Below are 21,182 nucleotides of genomic sequence, written 5' to 3' on the forward strand. Positions count from 1 at the left end.
ATTTCTTTGATAATATGTCCAGGAGATCTTTCTACACATCATGTGTAATTGCTCATGTTATTCTAGTTTCCATGTGATGCAGTATTGTAATTCTGTGTTGCGTCACTCTGTTAACTTAGTGTATTTATCAAGCTTATTTAAAATCTTTGTTTATAGTGTTAAAGAAACTATAAGCATTTCCTCAAGCAAGTTAGTTTTATTTAAATTGCAATCTGTTTTCTGCAAACGTTTGTTAATAGTCTGTTCACAGCAGGCTTGTATTTCTAGCTTTCTAATTTCAGCAGTTTTCTGACCTTAGTCTAGTTTCTCCCTTGTCAAGGTTTTGGCACCAGAAGTGTCATAGCAGCTTTAGGTCTTAGAACTTTGGCTTCATAAATGATGACACTTTGTGCTGAGCTTCTTAAGTGTAACTTGAGGGTTCCACATTTTTGCTTGGCGTGTTTAGTGTTCCACTGCCCCCTGGCAAGTGTGTCGCACCTGTGCTGTCGTCCTCTCCCCCCCCCCCAACTTAGGAATTGCATAGGTGGGTGTGTATTGTCTGGGCAGCCATACCTGATCCCAGCCCAGCAAGCTTCCACCTTCCTTGTCCCTTATGTAGCCAATATGCCTGGAGTGCCTCAGCCACATAACAGTTAACGGCACAATCCTAACATTGCTTACTCAAAAGTAAGTCCTGTTGACTTCAATGGGGCTTACTCCCCCCAGGTATGTGACACTAGGATTGCAGCCTAAATGGGAAAACCTTCAAATGTGCTTTCTGAATTGAATCCAATCTGGGGAAGGGAGCAGGAATTATCCATTTCCTTGTGTGGATGTGCAGGGAAGGGCCCTGGTGATCACATTTTTTGGGCATAGCTAATAAAGTGAGCCATTTTTTTTTTTAAAAAAAAAACCTTGCACAGGTTGATTTAGTTACTAAAATTGGGTTATAATAACCATCCTAATGGAAACATTTTCCTTAGTTGTACAGTGGTACCTCAGGTTACAGACGCTTCAGGTTACAGACTCTGCTAACCCAGAAATAGTGCCTTGGGTTAAGAACTTTGTTTCAGGATGAGAACAGAAATCGTGTGGTGGCAGTGCGAGGCCCCATTAGCTAAAGTGGTGCTTCAGGTTAAGAACAGTTTCAGGTTAAGAACAGATCTCCAGAACAAATCAAGTTCTTAACCCGAGGTACACTGTACTTGCAATACTTTTTGTGAGTTTAAATTCATCTTCAGGTAGCATGTCAATTCATCCTTGTATTTAGCTGTTTGCCCAATTGCCGTAGGAGGAACAGATCGGTCTATCCTTTTTTTACACTTTTAGACTGCAATCCAATACACATTTACCACAAACTAAGTCCCATTAAACTCAGTGTGACTTACTTTTGAGTAGACAGGCATAGAATTCTTCTGTTAGAAACCTTCATTTAATGCTATAAAGTAATGATTTGCTACCTTTGGGGCATCTGTTCCATAGGGTGGTATTTATATTTGAACCAATTAGGCAAATGACCAAGAAAGTAACCTAATTGCAATTATACCTGGCTTACTTCAACTTGGTGATGCAGTTTTGCAGAACAATCAGATGGATAATGTGCCTTAGTAATTTAGTATTTCTGCTTCTTTGCCATATGTAAATATAGCAAGGTTCTTATAACTACATTTATGTTTCAGAGTTGAAGTTGTATCTGCCTTACCAATAAGTTAAAAAAAGTTGTTCATCAGACCTTTCCCTGTATGCCTGTGCTAATATTTTGGGGAAGGTTTAGTGGCATTTGTTACACTTAATGATGGACAAGGGCAATGGATTTACAAAAGCTTGTCAGCAAATTTACCTGGAAGTTAAAAGAGCGAGAGTTGTCGCAGACACTCTGGGCTTGTCATCAGCCAGGGGACCAGGGACTATTAGGAGGCAGCATCCCCTGCCGCCCAGGAGGACTGTTGTCTCAAGGGAAGTACCAGCCTAGTTTACCCATTACCAGAGAAGGAGCAGCTGCAGGAAGCTTACTGTTCTCCCAAAGAGAGGACATTCAGTTCCAACTACTACTTGCACTGGGATTTAGGAGCAAGAGGCAGGCACACACTGGCCTCTGTTATTAGCTGAGTTGAGTGAGTGTTTGGCTTACAACAAGTTTCAATATTCTGCCTTTAGTATCATTTGATAGACAGGTGATTTTAAAAAATAAAACGATTAATTTTTAGCCTGGCTGATCAACAAACCTGAGCTATATTTTCAAGAAGCTGTGCACAGATTCTGGAAAAATCCCAGATTGCCCTGGGTTGGGTCCATCTGGGGCTGTCAAAAGGGAGGTGAGTGGACAAGTACATTTTTAATTAGAGTTTTAAACCCTAATTAAATCAACTGTGAGGGGGGGGAGAAGGGGGAGAGGCAGACAGAAGCTCACCTCCTCCCTCACTGCTATCCACGTTTAATTAGAATTTAAAACCCTAATAAATTAAATTAGTTCCAGTTACAGATAGGTAGCCGTGTTGGTCTGCCATAGTCAAAACAAAAAAAATTCCTTCCAGTAGCACCTTAAAGACCAACTAAGTTAGTTCTTGGTATGAGCTTTCGTGTGCATGCACACTTCTTCAGATGTGTATCTGAAGAAGTGTGCATGCACACGAAAGCTCATACCAAGAACTAACTTAGTTGGTCTTTAAGGTGCTACTGGAAGAAATTAAATTAGGAATGTGCAAGGCCCCCATTTCAGTTTAGGTCATCCTAAGGCCGATCCATGTTGCTGATGGGCTCCAGGTTGTGGGGCGGGGGGGTGCACAGACCTGCTGCTTATATTTTCTGTTTGAACATTGCTCAGACAAAAAACAAAACAAAACATAACTTGGTACTTGCCCCAAATGTAAAGGAAGAAAGAGAGTAATAGTAAAAATTAAGAGGATAATAGGAGTGGTGGCAGCAAACTGTGTTGTCTTTACACTCCTTAATCTTTGAATCGTAAAACCGGAAATATGTGTATGTCTAGAACTGGAAAAATTGCAGAACACAGTGAGGAATAAGTCTAAGAGGTTGTAGAGATTCCTTTAAGCTGACAATTGGATGTCAGCATTTACACAAAGATTCATTTGTTTCTGAACCATTATCCAGTTTATTTTGTAGTAGCCAGGATGTAAACAGATAATTTTAAACATCAGCAGATAACAATGAACACAAATTGACACAAGGTGTTTGTCAGAGGATGTTCTAATCTCCAAACATGATATAAAACTGATATATTAACCTATCCTCGTTTCACAAATTGTAGGGTACACTACTATGCCTATGCACTACTACTACTACTACTACTACTACTACTACTACTACTACTACTAAATACTGTATGGCTTTGCAATTTGAATGTTGTGGGCAGGCAGCTCAGGTAAAATCAAGAAACCATAAAACATAGTCTATTATGAAGAGATGAAGCTACAAAATTTGAGACAGACAGCTACAAGGATTTGGGGGTTTTTTAAGAGAAGCTTTTTAAAGCTTGCAGTTTTTAAACAGGACTCCCTCCCTCCCTTACTATATGGAATTTAGTGTGTTCCTCTAGGCTTTTAGTCTAATTGAAAGTCTTTTCCCTTCAGGTTTTAAAGAAAGGTTTAAAAACCAGTTATCCTTGACTTTCCATTGAAATATTTTATTATGTAAGTGGTTATGGGGTATTCACTGGTATTTATTGAATTTTATTGTACTAGGCATATGTAAACAGGCTGTTCTACTGTGATTTGAATGGTATGATTTAATGTTTGCTTTTTAATGGACTTGTATATAATAATGTAGTGGGAAGCCTATTGTCTTGAAAATGGCTTAGAAATATCTGACATTTAAATTCTTTGTGTGGCTTTGTAACAGTGTTACAGTACTGTTTGGTGGACACTGTAAAGCCCTACCTGTATGTAAAAGCCCTCTGAGCAACTACTTTTTCAGGCAAAAAAAATGTCTGGGCCCTTCTTACTCTTTAAAGTTTCAGAGCTCAGGAGCTCAGCTCACTACTGTGTCTTTATGTTAAGAGCACTGGGTGCAGTTGCCTTGTGATAATTTATTTCTATGTCCCATCCAAAATCACTGTGATGAGAAGTTGAAGAGCAGCGTTGGCAAAGCTATTCCATTCAGGGAGGAACAGCAGGATGTAAATGTAACAAATTCCTGGTTGGAAACCACTGCTGTCAGTCAGATCTACACCCCCTGTCCCAACTCCCACCTTCTCCACTGGTGTTGTCTGGAGATGTATTTTTTAACCTGCAGGTGTTTAAAGTCCCTTTAAAATGGATCTGTATCCTTGGGACTGGCACTCTTACAAAGACTGGGCTACACACTGGGATGTGTATCATTCAAATCTCTACCATAAACTTTTTGAATGGCCTTGGGCTCTTAACTTCCACCAGCCCCCCAATAATCTTTACAGGAATATTGTGAGGATTAAAATAACAATATGTGAACTGCACTGAAAGCTCAAGTACTGCACAAATGCATTAATATCTGTTGCTAAAAAATTAATAGACTGCTATGCATCCTGTACATTTTTATTATTACACACTGTTCTGAGTGAAGTGCTGGAACTGAACAATTGACCAAACATTTGTATTATAGTTGATCTTTGTTAAAGCTCATCAGGGTTTTCATAAGCATTTTGAGATATAATAATCAGCAAGATACAGATGAAATATACCAAGTGTGAAGAGTATAAATTTAATATGTGTAAATAGGCAAGATTGAGCACATACTGGGAGGACAAGGTAGGGTGGCTAACCTGTGACTGTCTAGTTGTTTGGTCCTAACATTTAGTTTGAATACTATAGTATTAACTGATTGTTGGTGTGACCAAAGGATGCAGTCCTAAGCATACTTTTTAGGAAGAAGGTCCTCTTAAACAAAATGGAACAAATCTGGGTTAATACACTTCGGAATATGCTGAAAAAACATGAAAATGCTATTTTTTCTTGTGATTGGATCGTAGGAGATACTGGTTCCTAGTAACTGTGTATCTACAATTGTGCATTATAGTTTCAGTGACATGGTATCAGTTACTATTTTTATAAAAAGAACATATACGTTGGCTGCAAGTTAATAGCAGTAGAAGTCGACAACTGGATTTTTACTGCATGATAAAGGCATGACTCTGCTAAATCATAAAGCTGCTTATGTAAAAGCAGTAATGATAATAGTGTGTTGCTCAGTGCTGAATGAATGCTTTCACACTGAATAATGTATTAATTTAACTTTCCTTTCTGCTTGAGTTGTAATCAGTAAAATATTTCATCAGATATGAAATTCAGGCTTGGTTTTCATTTGAGGATATTTTGAGAGAGATGAAGTATTTGATATTGGAACTTAAGCATCTGAATAGCTGCCTGTACTGGAAATAAATGTTTTAAGTTTAAAGTGCTTTAGTTATACACTATGTCACATATTGGTGGTAGAAGAATTGTGAATAAGAGTAGTCTAGCTATTGCTTTAAAACTTAGTAACACAGTCCAATTCTGTGTATATTCACTGAAAAATAAGCCCTGCCTAGTTCAGCAGGATGTACTCAAGTGTAAGTATAGGATTGTAGCCTTATTTGTATGTATGTTCATGTCTAACTTCTGTTTTCTCTCTCAGTATATTTTATGTGGATAATAAAATGTGGTAATTTAAGTGATAAATGCTGTTTTGAAAGCTGGAGAAAAACACAATTAGGACCTGGGCCTTAAACAGATAATACATAAACATAGGTTTTACTGTTATAATTAATTTCAATTAAAATTTTTATTCCTAACTTTTAAAACTGTTTTCAAGGTAACTAACAAAAATAATGTTAGGTCAGGAGAGATTAGGAGAGACTACAACAGTCCACCATGATATAGGGGAGTAAGTTCATTAAACTTGGAGCAATACAAGACATTATGTGATTCATAATCGGAATCTTCCAATGTGTCTTTTCTTAAGTTGTTAGCAGACCTATGCTTTGAAACAGCATGAGTGTTTAAACTATCTGTACCTGACTCTCCCCCCCCAGCTAATAATAGCTTTAGGAGACTATTTAGATCAAGGGTCAAGTTAAATATCTTCTCCCAGTGCTCATCTAACTTGATCTTGAAAGCAGTCATGGGAGCTTGCTATTGAAAACAAAAACCCTAAAGCAGGAAATATCAACCATAAGTTGGATTGTAGGATCTCTTCATAGATTTGTGTCTGGCTAAGCCCATAGTTGGTAAAACTACCATATAAAACATAAATCACATAATTTACAAGCATGTGATATGTGAAGTACACAATATACCTAGCCACCGTATGTGCTGGCATTGGAGAGTCAATTCACTGTAAAATAAAACTGGCTTTATCAAGGATGATAGATTATCTGATAACTTCCTTACATCTTGGATCATTTGGCAAATTGTATCAATTAAATTGTTTCTCTTGAACATGATTTATGAAGCGGTGCGCAGTGAGCCCAATGCTGGGTAGATTTTTGTTTGAAATGTTTAATTGGATTGTACTTTCTCTAACAGTATTTTTAAAACTTTAAAACACCATTACTCTGCTGCTGTCTCCTAATCTTGCCAGATATTATATTGTGAACCTCAAAACTGATGAGAAAGCAAGTGATTGCCTTGATCCTCCTGCATTCACACTTAACAAGCAGCACTCCTATTTTGGTTGTCCCACCAGTATGAACAGGGTAAACAAACCAGGAAGCATTGGCTTTGTGTTCCAGGGAACATGGTTTGTTCCCACCCACCACTCCTCACAAGTTATGATGATTACCTGAACTCTTGGTTTGTTGACTTGCTGATTGTGACTTTTTAAAGAGCAACCATATATGCTACTTGTTCTCAGTAAGCCAGGAAGTTTGTCTTACCATTGTATGCCAGTGCTGCCAATAGAATGCAGTAATCTGTCACTGAATAGACTGGCTGTAGTTTGGATGTAATTTACAGATGCAGTTTGAAACTATTGTTGACGATTGCATCCAGTGATGTGGATTTCCTGGAAAAGAGAATTTTTTTGGGGGAAATTGATTGCCTAGAGTGATCTAGTTTAGGATGTTTAGTAAATACAAATAAAACAAACAAAACTAAGTGCTTTGAAACTGCCAAGCTTGCCTAATACTGTATTTGCAATCTATTATTTGTTACTAATGAACTTATGAAACAGAAAAAAGCATTGCAAACTTTTTCACCGTTACTGATTTCATTTCTCACAGAATTCTGAAGTTTGAATTACGTTTATTAAAAACTGTAGAGACTTAAAGGACTTTAGCTACCCATTTTGGAAGTATGGGGCAAGGGCACATTAAATGACTCAGGGTCCATGGGGAAATAAATTTAAAGACCAAGCTCCAAATGAGTACCAGACAAGACAAGCACACTATCCATTTTATTGACCTTTCATGGTAGGTACAGGATCAGGCCCCAAATTCCAACCTGCCTTTCCCAGACAGTACAGTCATAGCTTCTGAATAGCCTTTCCCCCAAAAATTCAGTGTTTGGAGTGTGTGGGTGTGGGTGAAAGATCCAAAGGCTCTGCTGCTAGCCTTTCCTTGGATACTAGCTTTAGGATACTAGCATGTCCAGGACTTCCCAAACCTTATTTCAGTAGGACTGGGGAACTGAGGTCATCTTCCCTCAGGGCTCCTTGTGCCTCAATGCAAATGGGAGAAGGAATTGTAGTGAAGCCAAGAGAAGGTGGTCTTTGCCTCACACCAGGAAACCACTACTATTGTATGTATGGATAAAATGCAGAATCGTTAATCGTTAATTTCAGAGTCGGTGATCTTGGTTTTCCAGATAATTTGGAAACAAATTTTCAAATGCCTTAAAATTGATAAAGATCTGATTCAGCATACTTGATAGTAAACAAAATTTAAATTTGCCATGCTAATTTTACTAGTGCATGTAGGGTTTAATGTTCAGATAAATTCAGAACTTTACTTGGAAATCATCTTCATTGTATTACTTGTTAACTTACTAATTTTAGCATGCCTGAATTTCTCTGTGTGATAGTTCCTAGAGATATTCACCTGGAAAAAAGTTCCTTGGAAGTATGAGTTTAAATTTCTTTTCCTGTTCTATTCATTCCAGTTGTCCAGTTTCATTTGTACAGTGGTACCTCAGGTTACAGACGTTTCAGTTTACAGACTCTGCTAACCCAGAAATAGTGCCTTGGGTTAAGAACTTTGCTTCAGGATGAGAACAGAAATTGCATGGCGGTGGCGCGGTGGCAGCGGGAGGCCCCATTAGCTAAAGTGGTACCTCAGGTTAAGAACAGTTTCAGGTTAAGAACGGACCTCCAGAACAAATTAAGTTCTTAACCCAAGGTACCACTGTATTGTATTTCGTTATTATGTTGGTAACTTAATGGGGATGAAGTACACTGGCAGTCTGCTAGATCAGAGCTGATGGAAGTCTCAATGTGAATGTGATCAAATGGATACAAGACTATAGTCACACCTACCTTGGGACAGTGGTGGCAGCAAAGAGAATACACTTTTTACCCTCATAGCATCTTCAGTGAACTGCCCAGAAGAGCTGTTTAGAATCACAAATGGGCAGGTTTCAGACTTGTGCGGTGTCATTAACAATGGACCCCTCAGTAGCCAGCTGTGATATTTGCAAAGCACTTTGAGGGCAAAATTTCTTGGATTTATGCCAAACTTGATGCCACAATTAATGTAGTTTCATTTGGAGGTCCTTGGAGCATCATCTAGTTTATAGCCTGAGAGATCAGTTTCAGTTGTCATGGGATTGGGAGTTAGATGCACTGTGTTACAGTGATTCTGCTCCTATCTGCAGAAAAAGAAAGTAGCACTAGGTGACTATTGCTATGCCCCATTGCTTTGGGGCTGTGGGATTTCTAAGGGGTTGATTCTGTCTCCTATACTATTCCATATAAAACAGTTGGGAGCTATCACCTGGGGATTTGAAGCGTGTGTCATCAGTGCAATGCTGTTTCCCTCTTAGCATGTTCACTATAAACTTTGTATTTGGTGCCATGTTTTTACCCTGATGACTTCTTAAATAAATATTTTAATCAGGGCCTAAAATTTCTGGCTGCTTAAAAAAAATACGCTAAATATTTAAAATATTAAAGATGTGAAATACCACTTAGAATGCTTATTTTACTATAATTTTTAAAAAATAAAAACCTGTTTGGATACCACCATTCCACAAAATTGCTAAAATGATGTTGATTGAAAGCCTTTTTAAATCACAGAAGCAGCCAGCCCTTCGTAGCATTGTAATATAATCAGCAGACAGAAAGCATTTGGATTTAGCAGAAGCTTCTGTCAGTAGGACACAGGAGATTCTGATTCCCACTCCTTTTACTGGTGGAAGGAGCGTTCGGAACAGTGTGGGAAGTCACATTAATGTCTGCAGGCGGAGGCAAAGGGGTGGAAATCATTTCCCTCATTGTTCTGCTGATGGAGGCACATATTAAACGTTCCCCTTGACCTAAAACAACACATTTTCAAAAACATGCAATACAAGCAGAGAAATCTTTCCAGAAGAAGCATACCATGAAAATCTATGGGCGAAAAATGCAGAATCACGGTCAGCATCCCAGTGTCTCAGCAAACTCTGTATCCTTTCTACCCCAAATTTGGCATAGACCATCCTGAAAGATACCACTATTATGCTGCTAAGTTTTAAATTAGTCTATTTAAACCATTTGCTAACTGTAAGACACAGAACAGGGGTTGCCGACATGGCACCCATGGCAAACTTTCATTGGTTTGGTTTTTTGTTATGTACTTTGTGTTCTCATTTTGTATTTTATGTTGTGAACTGTATGAACTGCTGTGGGATCTTTGGATGAAGGGCAGTAGATACAAATTTATTAAATAATAAATAAATAAATAGTAAGTCTCACACTCTTCTAGAAATAAAGTTATGGGGCAAAACGTACAGGTGTCTGCTAAATGATTTTTGTGAAATTAGTGGTGTTGCTACCTTGTATAGCTATCCTAGTGCTGAGGAATACTACTTGTTACTAGACAGTGGCACCATTTGTGTGTGTCTGTAATTAGTATTATGTGATCTCCACAATCAGGACATAGGTGACTTCCAGTGGCAAGCGTAATGTTGTCAGGGGTGTTTTTCTCTAAGTTTGACTTATACCCCCCCCCCTTGCCTGAAATTTTGATACTGGTTTCCCCAGCACTCTCCCAGAATTCAAAATGCACGCCTGACAATAGAACTTAAACTTCCGCACCCCAGATTGGTTGTTATTATGGCAGAATATGATTCAGCTGACTCATCCTTAACATTGCATCATTAAACTCTCTGCAGTATTCCATAGACTTGTTTTCTGTAATAGTGCTTTTAGCATTCGTTTTTGAAGCTTTGTTTAATTACCAGTTTTTGCTAGTGAGTGTTTCCCCTATCCACCCCCACCCCCTGTTCTTGTGTTTGCTATGCTTCAGTTATTACTGTGGTCAAAAAGAAAGACATTAATGTACTTGTGTCTACTTCTAGTTATTTTGTAGTCATGTGTTCTCGTATCATTTGTGAGGAACACAGATTTTAACTGCAGTTACATTGACATGGATGCTTTGAACAGATCAGTTGCATTCTAAATATACCTGTAGGTAAAACTTGATGAAGAACATTGCGGATACATGACAGAAGGAAACACCAATTGCAGAGTGTTAACTTTGACCAGTCCTTGATTAAAACAACTGGAGGCCCTGGGCTAGGAGACCTTGGGAGGCTCAAACTTAATAGCATCTAATCATAAGAAACAAAACTTCATTTTCTTCTTTATCTGCTTAATGAAAGTAGAACGTTATTGATTTTTTTTTGCATTGATTAAAAGATAATTTATAAATTTATAACCTTTAATAAAGTTTACAAAAGTATCTAATTAAGACACTCACAAAGAACATTCATAGGGGAATCATAGCTATGTTCTGAGATTACACTATAACATCAGATCAGTTTATTTTGAGCTCTTTTGGTTGTCAAACTTACCAATTATATAAATCAGTAAGTCACAACTTATCATTTTCTATGTAGAGAATGTTTGGCTCAGACAACCGTTCCTGGGTTGACCATATGTATATCATTCTTTATTCTTTTTACTTTAAAAAAGATCTTTCACCAATACAGTTTGTAACCCTTAAGCACAGGAACAATCTGAAAATAGTTTCCACATTTGGAAAAACTGTCTGGATTTTCTCCTGGAATATTATGATACATATATTGGTGGCTGAATACATATCTTTTTCAGGGTGAGGTTATTTTACATGTGGGAAGTACAAGAGTTCACTGGCTAGGCTAAGGTCAACATCTTTTGAATACTCTTGCATCAGCATTTCGACACCATTGTAAATCAGTTCTTTGGTTGCTTGCAGGTTCACCAAAAATGAAAAAAAAAGGTCAGCTACACTCCTGTACACTATTGCTCTTCTGTCTAGGTTGAGTTCAAGAGGATCAATGACAAAAGGGATAAATTAATGTACTCAAAACTTGTCTCTTGGGTAAAGTTCATCTAAGGCTTAGGGTGCTGTCCCATCATTGTTTTGGTTTTTTCGTACTCTGCCTTCTTTTGGCAGTTTTGTACTTTACATCCAGTAGAGTAAATTTAGCTTAAGTGGTGGATACAAACTGCAATTGCCAGCTGTAAATATTTGCATGTGCTCGATGAGATTTGCAGACTTTGGATTGCCTCGCTAACTTCATGAAATTGGTCTTGCGAATGTGTCCAAAAGTGAAGCATGAAAATGAATTCAAATTCTTCCATTTTCTGCAGAAGATTTTCAACCTGTCATGTAGTATCTCCTTTTTCAGTTCCATCACAGTAAATAAGACCGAGTGTTTCAACAATGTAAATATGACTTTTGCTAATAGCTGTAGTAGCTTTGGTGTGAGCCTCCCATCTTGTGTCTGATAAATGTTTAGGAACTTTTGATGCAAGAGTCAATAAATTTTTAGCACTTCCCATCTTTTTGTAGAAGCAGAGAAAAAGCAATAATGCTCATTTATTGTGGTAAAAAACTTCACTGCATCCAGACACGAGTCAACTTCGGTTCATCCAACTAGATTTAGGGAATGTGCAGCGCATGGAATAAAATTTGCAAACTTGTTCCTTTCCATAATTTTTTGGTGAATGACATTTTACTTTCCAGCCATATTGGCTGGATTGTCATATGATTGTCCTCTACATTTACTGAAATTTATTTCAAGAAATTCAGAATCAGCTCAGCCATACTTTCACCGGTGTGATTTTTCAGTTCAAAAAACATCAGAAAACATTTGACTGGTAATCCATTACTAGGAGAAACATATCTAACAATGACAGTAAGTTGATCAACATGGGAAGCATCAGGGAATAAATCAACTGATAAACTAAAATAACCTGCCTGCCTGATGTTGCTCAGTATAGCTTCTCGAACTCTATTAGCCACTAACTCACATACTGTTTTGGATAGATACAATGACTGACTAGAGTCTTTACCTCCATACTGATTTATGTGAGCACACAGGAAGGGATCAAATTTGGCAATTAATTCGAACATCACAGAAAGTTACCATTGTTTGGTGAAGCAAATGTTTCATTATCTCTGCTAAATGCCAAGTCATTTTCTGTTGAGAGGGAAATAACTGCAACAACATACTCTAAAGTACGTGCCTCCAGTAATCCTACTCTGATCTGCACTTTGAGTTTTGATGTGAGTGTTTGACTGTGCTTTCTTGTTAAGTATGTTAGCATGGAGTTTCTACGATTTTATAGTTGCCATGGATTTGAGCAAGATAAGTGTGATGCCAAGCAGCAAATTCAGTACAAGTTAAAGCTGTAGTTGAGGTAGTTTGGTTAGGGAAAAGTGTGCACACGAAACCATAGATTTTCTGGGAGAATGCACTAGCCACTCTTGAGGATAGGTTTCTCCATTTACTTTGGTGGAATAGAATAAATTCTTAGAGCAGAACTGGGCTTGGTTCCTGTATGTTTGCTTCAAATTGGTAAAAGGGCTGCCCCAGTGTTGATATTACACTAGACCTTTATCAATCCAAAATAATACTTCCTTGTTATTCAATGTGGTCCATAAACCTACATCATTATTTCTGAAATCACTAGTGGCAGAACACTTGGCATTTTTATGTCTGCAATGCTAGTGTTTTCACTGAAATAATTTGCTTTGTTTCCAATTCTTTAAGATGCTTTAATGAGCTTGAGCTGCTGCTCTTTTTTTGGCATAATTATCTCATGGCTTGTTCCTTCAGCACCTTGTGTTAATTCTTTGGCTTTAGGTCCTGTCACTTCATATTCACTTTGTCCAGAGGTATCGGTATTTGTAATGGTATTTACCGACAACAGTTCTCGGAAGGTTGCGTTCTGTATATAAACTGGTTGTTCTTCAGACTGCTTGTGTAGTCTACTTGATATTCTTCTCTTTGTAAACACAATTGTCATATGACATGATTGGCTTTAAACATTTGAGTATTTACTTCTTTTCATCACTTTTCATTTACTAGCACCACTTTCATATTGCTTACTCATTATCATTTTCACAAAAAGTCAAAATTATTGTGATCCACAATCATATAAAAGAATCCTCACTTGTTCTTAGAATGCATTCTATATTGATAGACAGTGATCTGAACACTTGTACAGTCATACCTCATGTTACGTCCGCTTCATGTTACATTCTTTCAGGTTACATCCCGCAGTGACCCGTAAGTACTGAAAAGGGTTACTTCCGGGTTTTGCCGCATGCGCAGAAGCGGCGAATCGCAACCCGCACGTGCGCAGATGCGCCGCTGCAGGTTGTGTTCTTTTCATGTTGTGAACAGGCCTCCGGAATGGATCCCATTCGCAACAGAGGTACCACTGTATTGCTTCATTGCTGACATTTGATTCTGAGTAGCTTTAAAGCCTCCATGAATTTTACTAAACAGTAAGTACTCACTTGTGTAACTGTTATACAGTTGCATAACTGTATATACAGACTCATACAGCACATGTTTAATGTTACTAAGCAACTGCACCTAGATAGTAAAAAATGCCTGTTTTATTAAAATAAAAAATGGCAAGAGGCCAAGGTCCTCCTAGATTATAAGTCCTTAGGCTGCAGCCTACTCAGCCCATTCGTAAATTCGGCACTGATTATAAATGATTTGACTGATTTGTTTAAGGAAGTTTGTATTTATCCCTTCCACTGTGGTCACAGTGTTCAGGGCTTGTTCCAATATAAAATTTCAAAACATGGAACCAGACAAAATATTCCTACACATACACACATGTGCATGATTGTAGCCCAATACACTTTCATTTTTATTTCTTTATTTCTGGCCTTAAAAGCCACTTTGGGAGGATTAACTTTGAGACTGGACAATTATCCATGCCCTGTGTAACCTTCTAGTTCAATTACTGCAATGCATTATATGTGCCTTTGAAAATAGTCTGGAATTTTCAGCTGGCCCACAGTAGAGCAGCAGTATTATTATTGCTTGCTGATAGGTATCAGTACATCACTCTAGTCCTTTGTGATCTGTACTGGCTCCCAGTCCACTTCCAGGCCCATTTCAAAGTACTGGTATTAATATTTTATATTGTTATCGGGCATGTGCCTTCACTGTACTTCTATAAAATACTTTTGTTTAGACAAGCCTATGCAGGTTTCTAGAATACTGATATATTTTTAGTTTATTGCTGGTTTTAATTTTTTGAAAGTTTAAAATAGTAGTTTAAATCATTTCTGCCAATAATTTGATAATTTTATTCTTTTTATAAACCACTTCATAATCAAGCAGTATTTATTTATTTATTGGAAATAAATAAATAAAAATAAAAATTTACCTGTAAATAGCTTGGGGTCAGGATGCATGAAGGATTGCCTATCTGCTTACCAGAGCGGTAAGATGTTCATCAGAGACTCTCCAGCCTAATAAGGTGATGGGAGGCTGTTTGGTGAGAGGGCCTTTTGGGGTGGGGCACCCTGGATATGGAATGCTTTCTCCAAACAAGTTTCCCTGGCATGTACAGTAGGATTTTTTTAATACTAGGTGAATACCTTGTTTCCATGAGTCTTTTAAATTTAATCTTTTTGGTTTGTAGAACTATCTCCAGTCTGTCATAGGGTTTCAACACTTTTTAAAAATTCTTACGTACCTTCATATGGTTTTGTAGTGCTGCAGTGTTTGTATTGATTTCATGTAGTTGATTGTTACTGTTGATTTCTTTTTATTATAAATTGTGAACTGCCCAGACTATAGGGTTGAGTGGATGATATCATGGGCAAGGGAAGATTAAGTATACCTGCCTGTTGTTAGAAAAAATGGCAACTGTGGCACTTGTATGTAACATGTACTTTACTGAAAATGTGCCTTTTGGACCTAAACGGAGAAGAAAGAAGGCATGTACTTTGAGCTCACTGTGAGTGTAGTTTTTCATGCATGTTTCTCATTTTTTAAATTATTCTGTCCTATTGAGAATGGGATACAGTGCCTTCTTGGTGATGGTACTGAGGTTTTTAGAAGGCTTACCTTCTAAAGCCTCCTTGGCTTTTATACTGAAATTTTGGAAACCTTTTATTCAAACGCATCTTTATATTTAAGGAAGAATTCAACATATGGGAGAACCCCATTGCACTAGCAGGACTTGTCAGCTGAAACCCTTAGTTCTCCTCAGTTCTGCTGTTTGTAAATTTTGTATTAAAAACCTACAGATTTAAAGTGTTGTGTTTTAGTGTACTGTTCATAAATAACCAGAGAACTCACTGAGTTAAAGAGGACAGAAATAATGGTAACAATTAATAATGATAGTGAGCTGTCCACTTATTACTTGGCTCCTGGGTGAAAGTTCACATGCTGGGCTTCCCTACGCAGGGTGAAGGAATTGTGGGAGGAGAAATGATTTGGCCGCAATAAAACAGGCTAACCCTTGGTTTTTCTAGCACATCTTTATGTACCCATGCAGCAGGAACAGGCACTCTTTACTTGCTTATTTATTGTTGAAAATATTTATATCCCAGCTCTCTAAAGACTGAGTTTGCTTACAGAAAACTAAAACAAATTGGTCACAATGCAAACAATTTAAAATAATAATAAATAATTTAATTTATTAAATCAACAGCCAGAAGCCTTTCATTTCAGAAATGGAAGGTGATGTTCTTCCATACTGAAAGGATAGCAGCGTGTTGATCTAGCAATTTTCAGCTAGCTTTTGATGTGTTAAGATCACCTTAACATTTCATTTTCCTGTGGTTTAAGTATTCCTGCAACAGTGGTCCTATGTGAGAAATTCTTCACAGCATCTAAGTAGTGATGACAATGAGGCTTAAATTGCCACCAGGCTCAGTATCAAATTTTCAAGTATGAACTAGAATTCCTGTCCAAAACAAATGATGGGGAAATAAATTCTTTCGCGCTTGCTGGTTTTCAGTGTGGCTTCTATAAAAGGTTGCACCGTGGTATAACTGACATATAGAAGTTGTTGCTTAGCATAATTGTAAATAGAAAGTTTGATGTTATTATTTGCTTCCCATGCAAATTTATATTAGCTAATATTCCTTAATGAAATTAATGTCAGTTTTGGTCGGCCAGGCGTTGAATGCTACTGCCAACATGACAGTGGTGCTGCAGTAATCCAGCTTCAGTTTCTGATCAATGAGGTTGGTAAGCTTGTGATACAAACAATTTTTTAAGATATAATTTTATTTATAGCTTTCATTTATACACATTTCAATAGCTTAACAATAGTTGTAACATTTCAAACCTCGACTTCCTTCCTCCTCTTTCTGCTGTTCCTTAAATTAATTTTTATCATCTCCTGCATATTCTAAATTAACTTAAGCTTTTCTTTTATTTATCTATTTTTATATTTATTCTTTTGAAACTGCCGGTTATTACAATAATCCTGCAAATGTCTATATCTGTTTACAATTGGTTTGTAAATATTCAATAAACCATTTCCATTCTTTTATAAAGAATTTGTTATCTTGATTTCTTATTCTTCCGGTAAGTTTCACCATTTCTTCATAGTCCATAAGTTTTTGTATCCATTCTTCCATTTTTGGGCATGATACATACAATTTTGTGTGTATTAAAAGTAGAAGGCAATCTGTTCAGTGCAAATGGTTGCGACTAAATTGACTGGAATGATGAGCTGTCAGATTACCTGGACAATAAAAATGGAAAAATTAAAATTAAAAAACTTAATTAAGAAAATTAAAAGAAATAAATAATCATAACTTATTTATGCTAATTACTGCGTTCAAATTTAATGACAAACTATGTTTTGCTGTTATGTGTGCAAACAGCCTTGGGCTTGCATTCTTCTCCCATTTTTTTGAGCACAAGTTGGAGATGATTGAAAGCTTCCATTCCCATTTTTGAGCAATTTACCTTTTGCAGGTTTGTCCAGCACTGACTCTTGGTACTGATACAGTCAAATTGATATAATGAAGCAAAGACTAACAGATTTTTTTAAACCTAGCTTTAATGACAATAATTATAAATTGTCATTTTCTGCTGCAAAACTGGAATATTTTAAATGTGTTTGAATGCAACTTGACTGACTCTTGTGAAGCAGTTCTAATCCCTTTAAAAATATTGAAAGCACCATAATTCCAAAATATTTACAGATTCCCTTGACAAAGATTTCCATTTTCTTTTAAGGGAGCCCTTGTGAGTGCCTTGGCTGATGATACCTTACATTTATGGAATTTGCGTCAGAAGAGGCCTGCTATACTGCACTCCCTAAAATTTAACAGAGAAAGGTAAGAATTATTTGTTGTTTTTATATTTTACAATGTACGTCAACTTTAGCTCATTTTCACACAATAGGGTGAAGGCAGCAAATGGTTTTAGTCCTGCGTGCCCTAAGCATACTCTAACCTGCTACTTCTTCATGAACATTTTACTTGCAAATCACTTCTTCTATTGGCTGGGAGGACGTGGGGACTCTGTATGAAATAAGAAGATAAGTGATGGTGATGGTTGGTACATTTGCTTGCTTACTGTTACATAGCAAGCAGGTGCCAGCTCAGCTGGGAAGTGGGAGGGAGAAAAGGAGTAACAAAATGGGCATTGGGCTTTCCTTTCTTTCTAGTTCTTTCTATATTTTTGTATTCTCTTGCTTCTCTGCCTCTTAGAATTCAACTTCAGTAGCAGAAACAAAGAAGCATTTTTAGGCCCCATTCTTGAAAACGTATCTCAAATACCTAGCAGTCGGTCAGTTTTTGCTATCTAGATCTATGTCTGACCAACATAAATACACAAACAGGAGAGTCCTTGTTCTCATCTGTGAAGTGTTGGCTGGGGTTGGGTTGGAGAGACTGTTATCTCTACTGTCTCCAGTGCCTCCCACCTCGTTAACTTTCATCCCACACAGGAGTGCCTCTACTCTTGAGGTTCTCCTGACACTGTTCATCTGCCTCCCATCTTTGCAGCCACGCTTTTCCTTCCCTTAATGTTGTCCACTTATTTAAATCTGACTAAAAGACAAGAGAAATAAGCCTTCGTAGGGCTCGGGCTGTTGATTACTCTCTTCAGTCTCTCCATTCCCTGTTAGCAACTCAGCTACTGGATTGCCTTTGGTTCAATACTTCTTTTTTTAAATAAAAATGGACATTTCATATCTCATTCTTTATGTCCAGTATTAGCCATATGAAAAGAGGATTCCATTCTAGGCAATCTTTGAAATATTGGTCAGTCCAGTAAGAAACAGGTAGGGTGTATCTGTGTGTATGCTCACAAATCAGCCTTTTGTAGGCTTCAAAGGAAGCTAGCTTGACCAATAGCTGAGTTTATGGGAATTGTAGTCCAACATTTAGAGAACCACAAATTCCTCACCTATTTTTTGCTTTAAAAATTGCTTTAAAACTCTCAAGAAAGGAAATGATCAATGCTGCTCTGTTTATGCAAGCAGGGCTTCTTCAGTACTAGCTATGGGAGGAGAGAGAATCAGAGGCAACATGCTGCCTCAAGTAGCAAACTGTCTTGGACCAGTTGGGCAAGCACAAAAATATATATAATATGCTTTTGTGAAGGATGGAAGCTTCGTAGAACAGACCTACACAACATATGCTCTCCTCTAAGTCAAATGGAGCCAACTAACCCAGCAGATACTAAAGAAATTTCCTGTGCTTACTTGCCTGTTTAGAATTGTTTAAAAGCCTGGGGAGAGAGGGCTAGTGAAATACCTGGTACATGACAGTTCAGCTGAAATTTCTTTAGTAGCTCACAAGATATGCATCCTTGTATCTATGAGGCAGTTGCTCAGTAGTCAGAAGATTTACTTACTCCAGCAACATATTAAAATGTTACCATCCATAGGTGGCATGAATACAATAAACACTCAGACATTTGGGATCCATATTTAGAATTGTTTGCATAAACAACATGCCCAGCTCTGCCGGAGCTTATACCCCCCACTTTTCTTCCACTCCCTTCTCCCTTTAAGTTTGGTCTGATTGTATTTACTTTAACTGTAAACAACAACAATAATCCTTAAAAATGCAGCTGTAACTGTTTTGCTGTCAGCAAATGTGACCGGCAGATGCAGTTCCTTTTATTTCCTTTTTTCAATACTAAAGTAGTAAGATTATTTGTCAGGTTCTGTTCACCTTTGGCAGGGACAACTGAAGGTTTTGTGTTGATTGCAGAAGATAGGATCTTGTACAGTTGGTGCACCCACAAGGGCATGAATAACCAACTTAATCTCTGTCCTCTCAGCCTGATTTCACATACATTGATTATAAAATTCACCAGAATGCATTTTAGTCAGAGACTGGGGGCAGATTCAATCATCTAGAGGTAGAGAGGAACAGAGATGGTGTTTGTGGTTGTTTCCTGGTTCCACACAGTCCAAACTGGTAGTAATAATTTAGGAAAGACGGTGAGCTCTTTCAGTGCCTAGAGATCTTGTTGGTCAGGAACACAGCCCACCCAGATCTAGGGTGATTGTGACTCTTCTGGCAATAGAAAGAAGGGGCCTAGAATGTTAAGGCTACAACAATAGTGTTGTTGTTGTTTAGTCATCTTAGTCGTGATTGACTCTCCGTAACCCCATGGACCAGAGCATGCCTTGGAAACTCTCACTTTCTTCTCGAAGATTCTCCTTTTTTATGTCCATGGAGTTTTCTTAGCAAAATACTGTAGTGGTTTGCCAGTTCCTTCTTGAGGTAGATCACATTTAGTCTAAACTCTCTGCTATGACCTGTCCATCTTGGTTGGCCCTGCACGGCATAGCTCATAGCTTCTTGGAGTTATTCAAGCCCCTTCGCCATGACAAGGCAGTGATCCATGAAGGGGCAACAATAGTGTAGTGGTTACCTTTCTGGCGCGTAATGTAGAACTTGAAGATATTGCATTCATTAGGTAACATGTAAGGGTTTGTGAAGGGATTCCTGTGTTTCTGCAGTCATACTTGGATCAGGGGTTGCCTCCAAACACCCTGAAGTGGATAGTGGTAGTATTATGCTCTGTTCTGTCTTGTCCTGCTCGAACATCCCTGGATTGCCACTCCTACATTGAGTGCTTCTTACAGGGGAAGGCTTTGCTTAAGCCATCTCCAGTTCATTGCTATCCCACCTGGGGTCTTCATTAAGTTCATGATGAAAGCACCCTCTGAACACATGTGCACAGTGCCTCTGAAGTAGATGAGCTGAAAGGTGCTGTTTTCTGGTGTCAGTAACATCAGTCATTGGGGGATCTGAGCTTGTGGGCATCCTAAGCACTTATGGAATTGTGTATCTTTCTTGAGGATTCAGTGGTGCTTTGCATGGCTCAGCATATATGTCCAAGGTAAATTCATTTATTTCCCATAGAGCTGGTGCTGTCTGGAGCTCACACTTCCCAAGGAACATAAGTGGCACTCCCTGGATATTGGCTGGGCCTTACACAAATAGCTTAAGCATACAAGAGACTTTAGTCAATAGATTACCCGCTTGTTTCTGTCCAGCCCAATACAATGGGAAATAAGGTTTTGTTGGCTATGTAGTTATCATGGATTAAGGTGTATCTCCAAGTGTTGTGATGTTTTTGCTGCTGCTGTGCCTGGTGGGGTTGCTGCCAATTCTACAAAAAAGTGCTTCTTCCTCTTCTGCCTTTGAATATAATGTTCCATTGTGGGACATTCTGTTGTGGGACATTTGCAGAGCTGCCACAAGCTAAAAATGTGAATACATCTGCTGAAGCATCTTTTGACTGGTGTGTATTGTAACACATAGTTTGTAAGTAGTTTCCAGGCTACAGCATACCTACCTGACTGGA

The 21,182-nt window shown here is 38.0% G+C and overlaps 1 protein-coding gene and 1 long non-coding RNA gene across 7 annotated transcripts in view; both read left to right on the forward strand.

Annotated features, from left to right (window-relative positions):
* The window catches only part of STXBP5 (syntaxin binding protein 5), a 116,729-nt gene that overhangs the window by 10,420 nt on the left and 85,127 nt on the right, over nucleotides 1-21,182 (forward strand). For all 6 annotated transcript variants that reach the window (XR_014562444.1, XM_083731830.1, XM_083731832.1 and 3 more), the window contains exons 3-4: nucleotides 16,498-16,579; nucleotides 17,586-17,686. Coding sequence is in view for 5 of the 6 variants with exons in the window: in XM_083731830.1 (XP_083587956.1) it covers nucleotides 16,498-16,579; nucleotides 17,586-17,686 (183 nt within the window). In the remaining variant the exon portion in view is untranslated. The remainder of the gene's footprint in view (nucleotides 1-16,497; nucleotides 16,580-17,585; nucleotides 17,687-21,182) is intronic.
* LOC310841281 lies at nucleotides 377-15,997 on the forward strand. The gene is made up of 2 exons (XR_014562463.1): nucleotides 377-2,448; nucleotides 2,675-15,997. It is a non-coding gene; the product is annotated as an uncharacterized lncRNA (long non-coding RNA).

Source organism: Podarcis gaigeae, assembly GCF_964106915.1.
Source record: "Podarcis gaigeae genome assembly, chromosome: 3".
NCBI classification, from domain to species: domain Eukaryota; kingdom Metazoa; phylum Chordata; class Lepidosauria; order Squamata; family Lacertidae; genus Podarcis; species Podarcis gaigeae.